Source organism: Siphateles boraxobius, unplaced genomic scaffold (genome assembly GCF_051911475.1).
Source record: "Siphateles boraxobius isolate OS27281-9 unplaced genomic scaffold, OSU_SipBor_1 130, whole genome shotgun sequence".
Taxonomy (NCBI): Eukaryota; Metazoa; Chordata; class Actinopteri; order Cypriniformes; family Leuciscidae; genus Siphateles; species Siphateles boraxobius.
Window position 1 is genome coordinate 431,016 of NW_027508734.1, and position 8,110 is coordinate 439,125.

The 8,110-nt window shown below is 43.1% G+C and overlaps 1 protein-coding gene across 1 annotated transcript in view; it reads left to right on the forward strand.

The window, feature by feature from the left end:
* Positions 1-1,911, forward strand: part of LOC143737862 (uncharacterized) — a 41,488-nt gene extending 39,577 nt beyond the window's left edge. Inside the window, exons 17-22 of the mRNA XM_077229721.1 lie at positions 125-189; positions 302-483; positions 592-704; positions 797-873; positions 969-1,135; positions 1,290-1,911. Coding sequence (XP_077085836.1) covers positions 125-189; positions 302-483; positions 592-704; positions 797-873; positions 969-1,135; positions 1,290-1,381 — 696 coding nt within the window. The 3' untranslated portion in view covers positions 1,382-1,911. The remainder of the gene's footprint in view (positions 1-124; positions 190-301; positions 484-591; positions 705-796; positions 874-968; positions 1,136-1,289) is intronic.
* Positions 1,912-8,110: the final 6,199 nt, after the last annotated feature.

Below are 8,110 nucleotides of genomic sequence, written 5' to 3' on the forward strand. Positions count from 1 at the left end.
TCACATGTTCTTATCCAGGGGAAAATGTTACATGATCAATGCACGTTTTATTTGATTCTTATATATACATTATTTTATTATGACACAATATTTAATAAAATTGCCTAATCTGACTCTTCCACAGTGTAACAAAGTGTATAAACTGAAGTATGGACCTCTCTTCATCAGAGTTGTTGTGATTGCTTTCAGGTGGGTTTCTTTTCATTTTTTTTACTGAACATATAAAAGACAAAATATATAAAATACAAAATCCTCATGTCTTCCACAATGCCAGATGTAAACGGTATGTGGTTCCTTTCAGATCTGTTAGCAAAACTCGGGCAGAACAAAATGTAGAGGCAGAGCTTGAATTAGTGTTTGACCAAACCTCCAATGAACCCATCCCCAGCAACAGTGAAATAGTGCAGACTCTACAAGCAGCAGCTACAAACCCAAACTCAGGCTTTAACCTTACTGTTGATGTGACCTCTATTGCCGTTATCAGTAAGTTATTAGTCAATTACAGTTGACCTGAAATGTGAGTTCTTCAATGTTAACATCTCTTCAAAAATCCACCTGATACACTGTTTTGTACTTTTTAATCCTTTGTAGAATCACCGCAGATAATTCCAGTGACAATCCTGACTGATGGGACCTTTGTGGCTGCTCTTTCAAGTAAAAGTTCAACTGAATTTAAGAACAGGGCTACGATGATAAAAACAGGGGTAAGTGTGAAGTGTCTATTTAAGAATTTTAGGTAACATTTTTTTTTCTATAAAATAAAACGAATTTTGTTGAAACGACTCTTGTTTTGCAGCTTGAACCTTATTTCTTTGCTGATTACCCAGCATCATTCAGCATATTAACCGTAACAAAATTCAGGTATGCATATGTGTGTATGCTTGTGTGTTCTTGAATACAACTTTTGACATTTAGCATTCAGTTTTAATCAATGAATTTGGCTTTAAAACTCTCTCCAGTGATGCCAGTGTAAAAATGAGTGTCCCCACGATCCGAAACTCCATGGATCTTACATTTGCAGCGAACACCGCTCTACCCAATAACAATCAGATAGTGAACACTATAGTTCGAGCAGCCAAAAACAACTTGTTACCCTTCCAGATCTTCACACATGAAATTGTGATAAATGGCACAGGTAAAAGTTTGCATTTTAATTTCATATTATTCTTTATACTTTGATTAATACCGTCATGTAAATAAAATGTGCTTTAGATAAATTCCACATTGGCAGTGAATGATAAATATTGAATACATTTTGTTTGTTTTGCTCTTCTTTCTTTGTTATGCAGTATTTTCATCAGCTGGAGTCAGCAGCAAGATCAGTGTGTTGACCGCTGTAGTTCTAGTTGCTGTGTCACTTCTGGCTCCGTGGTTTGATTGACCATAATCCCACAATAACTGATTCAGACAGGTCTGAATGTTGCTCAAATGAAGGACTCGTATGTAAACTAGACATTGAAACGACAATACAATGAATCTCAGCTTCTATAACTTCAGAACAGGCTGAACCATGCCTAGTCATACAAGTATTTTCTGTCATTTGTAATCTATTATGAAAAAAACTCCATTAACAATTATATTTTCATGTTCTTTTTATGATTAGTTTAATCTGTAAATCAAAGGGCATTTCTCTAAATTCATCAATGTATGGCATGTTTGCATTAGATGTGGAATTGGAGAACTCAATGATTTACCTAGTATTTTCTAGCTACATGACAACCTCATTCTCTACTGAATACCATTGTAATATATAAAAATGTAATGTATAACTATCTCTGTAATATTTTAAAAAAGCATTGATTTTTTTCAAGGTTTCAGAGAAACTCTGATAAAACGATTGGAATTCATTAGAGTTGTTAATTTATTTATTTATTTATCAATAAAAAGCTGTCAGTATAATTAGTAACCAAATGACATGTTCTCAGTATTTTTTCTTATTATCATTATTTTTTTTCCAGCTGTCATATCCATCATCAGATTCATCAGGTCCCGCCTCCCACATCCCAGTTTCTGCTTAGTTCTTTGATTCATTGGCTTTCTGAGAAATGTAAAAATCAAACTTCAGTAAGAACAATATAGACATAGCATACAGTATGTGTAAAACTGTCAAACTGACAAAGATAGTCAAACATCACTTGAACTTGTGCCATTGCCACAGTAGCTGTGTGTACAAAGACAGACTTTCATGAATCCAAATGCATTGAATCTGACTGCAGTGTTTATAAATGTACCTCAAAACTACTGTACTCAGAAAGATAGATGAAAGAAAAGATATGTCAACGTTTTTGTCCATCCAAAATGATAAGATAGGTATTTTCTACAAACCAGTTCTTCACATCAATGCATGAGATGATGCTCATCTCGCCTGAAGTCGCTGCTCATCTCGCCTGAAGTCGCTGCTCATTTCGCGTGAAGTCGCTGCTCATCTCGCCTGAAGTCGCTGCTCATCTCGCGTGAAGTCGCTGCTCATCTCGCCTGAAGTCGCTGCTCATTTCGCGTGAAGTCGCTGCTCATCTCGCCTGAAGTCGCTGCTCATCTCGCCTGAAGTCGCAGCTCATCTCGCCTGAAGTCGTTGCTCATCTCGCCTGAAGTCGCTGCTCATCTCGCCTGAAGTCGCAGCTCATCTCGCCTGAAGTCGCTGCTCATCTCGCCTGAAGTCGCTGCTCATCTCGCCTGAAGTCGCTGCTCATCTCGCCTGAAGTCGCTGCTCATCTCGCTGCTCACCTCGCCTGAAGTCGCTGCTCATCTCGCTGCTCATCTCGCCTGAAGTCGTTGCTCATCTCGCGTGAAGTCGCTGCTCATCTCGCGTGAAGTCGCTGCTCATCTCGCCTGAAGTTGCTGCTCATCTCGCCTGAAGTCGCTGCTCATCTCGCCTGAAGTCGCTGCTCATTTCGCGTGAAGTCGCTGCTCATCTCGCCTGAAGTCGCTGCTCATCTCGCCTGAAGTCGCTGCTCATCTCGCCTGAAGTCGCTGCTCATCTCGCCTGAAGTCGCTGCTCATCTCGCCTGAAGTCGCTGCTCATATCGCGTGAAGTCGCTGCTCATTTCGCGTGAAGTCGCTGCTCATCTCGCCTGAAGTCGCTGCTCATTTCGCGTGAAGTCGCTGCTCATTTCGCCTGAAGTCGCTGCTCATCTCGCCTGAAGTCGCTGCTCATTTCGCGTGAAGTCGCTGCTCATCTCGCCTGAAGTCGCTGCTCATCTCGCCTGAAGTCGCTGCTCATCTCGCCTGAAGTCGCTGCTCATCTCGCCTGAAGTCGCTGCTCATCTCGCCTGAAGTCGCTGCTCATTTCGCCTGAAGTCGCTGCTCATCTCGCCTGAAGTCGCTGCTCATTTCGCGTGAAGTCGCTGCTCATCTCGCCTGAAGTCGCTGCTCATCTCGCCTGAAGTCGCTGCTCATCTCGCCTGAAGTCGCTGCTCATCTCGCGTGAAGTCGCTGCTCATTTCGCCTGAAGTCGCTGCTCATCTCGCCTGAAGTCGCCGCTCATCTCGCGTGAAGTCGCCGCTCATCTCGCCTGAAGTCGCTGCTCATCTCGCCTGAAGTCGCTGCTCATTTCGCGTGAAGTCGCTGCTCATCTCGCCTGAAGTCGCTGCTCATCTCGCCTGAAGTCGCTGCTCATCTCGCCTGAAGTCGCTGCTCATTTCGCGTGAAGTCGCTGCTCATCTCGCCTGAAGTCGCTGCTCATCTCGCCTGAAGTCGCTGCTCATCTCGCCTGAAGTCGCTGCTCATCTCGCCTGAAGTCGCTGCTCATCTCGCCTGAAGTCGCTGCTCATTTCGCCTGAAGTCGCTGCTCATCTCGCCTGAAGTCGCTGCTCATCTCGCGTGAAGTCGCTGCTCATCTCGCCTGAAGTCGCTGCTCATCTCGCCTGAAGTCGCTGCTCATCTCGCCTGAAGTCGCTGCTCATCTCGCGTGAAGTCGCTGCTCATTTCGCCTGAAGTCGCTGCTCATCTCGCCTGAAGTCGCTGCTCATCTCGCGTGAAGTCGCCGCTCATCTCGCCTGAAGTCGCTGCTCATCTCGCCTGAAGTCGCTGCTCATCTCGCGTGAAGTCGCTGCTCATCTCGCCTGAAGTCGCTGCTCATCTCGCCTGAAGTCGCTGCTCATCTCGCCTGAAGTCGCTGCTCATCTCGCCTGAAGTCGCTGCTCATCTCGCCTGAAGTCGCTGCTCATCTCGCGTGAAGTCGCTGCTCATCTCGCGTGAAGTCGCTGCTCATCTCGCCTGAAGTCGCTGCTCATCTCGCTTGAAGTCGCTGCTCATCTCGCCTGAAGTCGTTGCTCATCTCGCGTGAAGTCGCTGCTCATCTCGCCTGAAGTCGCTGCTCATCTCGCCTGAAGTCGCCGCTCATCTCGCCTGAAGTCGCCGCTCATCTCGCCTGAAGTCGCCGCTCATCTCGCCTGAAGTCGCCGCTCATCTCGCCTGAAGTCGCCGCTCATCTCGCCTGAAGTCGCTGCTCATCTCGCGTGAAGTCGCTGCTCATCTCGCGTGAAGTCGCTGCTCATCTCGCCTGAAGTCGCTGCTCATCTCGCCTGAAGTCGCTGCTCATCTCGCCTGAAGTCGCTGCTCATCTCGCCTGAAGTCGCTGCTCATTATGAATATTCAATGGTATAAAACATTTTGGTATCATAAAAACCTTACTTAAAGCTACAATATGTAAGAATTTTGCATTAAAATATCCCATAATCTCAAGGCCAGTGTTATATATTTTGTTAAGTGGATTTCTTACAATATCCCAAATGTTTCCAACTATTTTTAAATCATGAGAAGATTGTGATTCTAACCAAGGAAACGGGGTGTTACAGCAGGGGGGAGCTGGGAGTCGCCAGTCAATTGCGTCATATCCGAGTTACCCTCGATTTCCGCTAGTACTGCGTGGAGTCCTTGACAAATGCGGAAGTTGTAGTTGTAGCGTCTATCAAGCTACAAACGTTAGCTTGTTTCGTGCAGTCGTTACGGAACACAGTTATTCTTTACCGATTGCAGCTGGTTCTGTCGACAAAGCATGCTTAATTTTATATTTTACAAATGTAGCATTCGTTAATAGTTATGTTTATGTAAGGGAAGTATTATTGCTTTAGATTTGTGTTTAGTTTATTGACATTGTTTATCACGTCTGATGTTTATGGCCATGTAAATAAATATAGCATGTGTTATACATAAAGATTAATCAGTATTTTGGCAAATGATGTGGGTATGTTCGAATGTACTTTTACAACAATTGTTTAGAACACCTAAAACTGCACAGCGTTATCACAATAATGAATTCGACATACAGTAACATCTATGATAACCAATTTAGTATTAAACTTTACTTTTCTTGCGGTTAATTCATTTTAATGAAATAAAAGTGTGATGAGGTTCAAGAGTCATGAAGGAAGTAGACGGGTCTGCGTGACTGGGACTCGTACTTTATTAAAATAAAACAAAACAAACAAAAGTCGCACACAACGCGCATTCACCGTGGCAACCGCGACGGCACAAAACAGTTCAAAAATGAGAGCTCGGATACACCGGTTTTCTTTCTCTGCGTCAAATTTTCTCTCCAGTCTCTCTCTCGTTCCAGCGCGCGGCTTATAAGCGGTCTCTCCACGCCGATCACTGCAAAAAGACACAGGTGTTCGTCATTTGCACTTGACCCACTTCCCGCTCGTCTCTTCTCTCTCCCATTACAGACCGCGCTGAACCACACCACCCTCGCCACAAAAAGCATTTCATTATACAAAAAAAAATTAACCTCATCCATGAATATGATTTTTCGATTCCCGAAATCGTAATCGCAATCGTAATCGTGATGTCAAGCCTATGCGATTATATGACGCAAAATGCTGCGATTTTATATAAAATAGCCTAAACAAATTAGGGCTATTAACGCAATTAATGCAGCATCTGTTAATTTTTGTCATCATTTGGCTAATGTTACATGATCCCGCTCTTATTTGTGCAAATGCTTTTAAATCAATCATGCGCGACAAGACAGAAAAGAGTGCGCTGCCTGTGTATGTCCTAAATGTGACTTACAGAAAAACCCTATTCGCACGGGATTAGTACTCACTGGGGACTTGTGTTTTTTACTCAAGCCTGTGATTTTACTCAAATTTACTGACTTATCTCCCGGATATGACGTCGTAGGCTATTGCTTGGACATGTCTTTTCGTTATAGGTCTAGCTGTATGATATATTATGACATAAACAGAATAAAGTTCCTCACCGCATGCTGCTATACATGTCATTCATCTCCATCTAATCATTCTTTTTGTTTTTGCTCTTCTGATGATTTTCAGCTTTCAGTTTCTGCAAATTGTGCAGTTGTGTATAGCGATATGACCCAGCACCCAAAATACTATCAAAACACTCCAACACAGCCTCCATTCTTCGCGAAAGATGGATAAAAAGGCGCACATAAAACAAAAACCTTGAAAAAATGATATACGATCTGGACAAATCACAGAGATGCCGATTCGCACGGGATTAATATTATCACAGGACCTCGGTGTTCAGCGAAATATAGTAGGTAATTTGCGGGGGAATTTTTACTTTACAAATTACAGACATGTCCGATTCGCACGGGATTAAGATCTCAGACAAACTCCGCAATTATTACTAATGACTAGAGGCCACCAGGTAATACTGATCCCGTGCGAATGGGGCTAAAGACACGCACCAGTATCATTCGTGCGCACAGACAGCACGCCAGAATACAGTTCTCATTCGCGCTTGAACGAACAATAACACACACAATTACGCCAAAATGTCTTTTTTTCGAGTATCTTCATAACATAAGAGCAGTCTTATGATGGACGTAAAGAGTTGTGACTCGTTAGAGAATGAGGCGCGTGTGAGATCCACGTCTCTGTCAGCAGCGGCTGCTCTTAAAGGGACAGTACACAGTAGCCACTATTGATCTCTGTCCTTAAAGTTAATCAAAAAACAAAGGGAACAGGGAAAACACTCACTGCTCTTGACTAAAGAACTTTTGTCACTTTAATAAGGATTAGTCTATATATAATTTGAAATTTATGCAGCACAGTTTGTATTATATCGCAATCGCAATATTGACCTCAATAATCGCAATATGACATTTTTCCAGAGGTGTCAAAAGTATTCACATTCGTTACTCAAGTAGAAGAATAGATACTAGGGTTTAAAAAGACTTCTGTAGAAGTTGAAGTATCAACTCAAGCTTTTTACTCAAGTAAAAGTGTAAAAGTACTGGTTTCAAAACTACTTAAAGTAGGGCTGTTTTCGACTAAGGATTTTCATAGTCGAATCTGATTTTTGCCGTAGTCGACTGATAGTCGAACCTTTTTTTTTTTTTTTTTTTTAGATAGCAGCTAGACGTTCGGTTGAATAACTGTTCGTCTGTTATAGGACAACTCGCTCTACGTTTATTCAAAATGAACAGCAAGACCACTAGAAGTGAATGTGCTTTCCATTAAATGAATCCTTAACAAAAAAAAAAAAAAAAAAAAAGTTGCAATGAACGTGTTTTGTTTTAAATAAATCACACACAGTAAACAAAACCTTAACAAAAAAACTTTGCAATGAACTTTGCAATTTAGACGCGCAAACTGCGTGCCGGTGCGGTGAGACGTACAAGCTCGAGCAGATTCGGCTTGAAGTCGTTCATCCTCGGATGCGGCGTCGCGCGCGCGCTGTTACAAAAGAAGCCGTGCACACAGCCAAGCGAAATGGGGTCTTGCCGGTCTTGCGCACCCAACGCGTCATTCTTTGCCTCGCGCACCTTCGCTCTTGTGCGGACGCGTCTGGTATAAACAAGGCTTTACTCCGTGTCAACACGCGCTCTGATCGGTAAAGGTGCACAGACCTCTCCCGAATCATCTTCAGCATTCAGCCTCCGATCGCACCACTAACTCCGCCTCCGTTTCCCTCGTAAGATGATATTAGTATTTAAACATTCTCTATGATAAAAGATGGTGGTAAAAAATATTTTAATAGCATGGTTTTGGCGATTATAGACTTCTAATGACGGTGATCAACTATAACCTTCGGTCTCACGTTATATAATAACCGTCACACCCTTATTGGTTACATAACACTTCCCTACTATTCGACTATGAGGTTCATAGTCGAATCAGACCTCTCCGAATCGAATCGT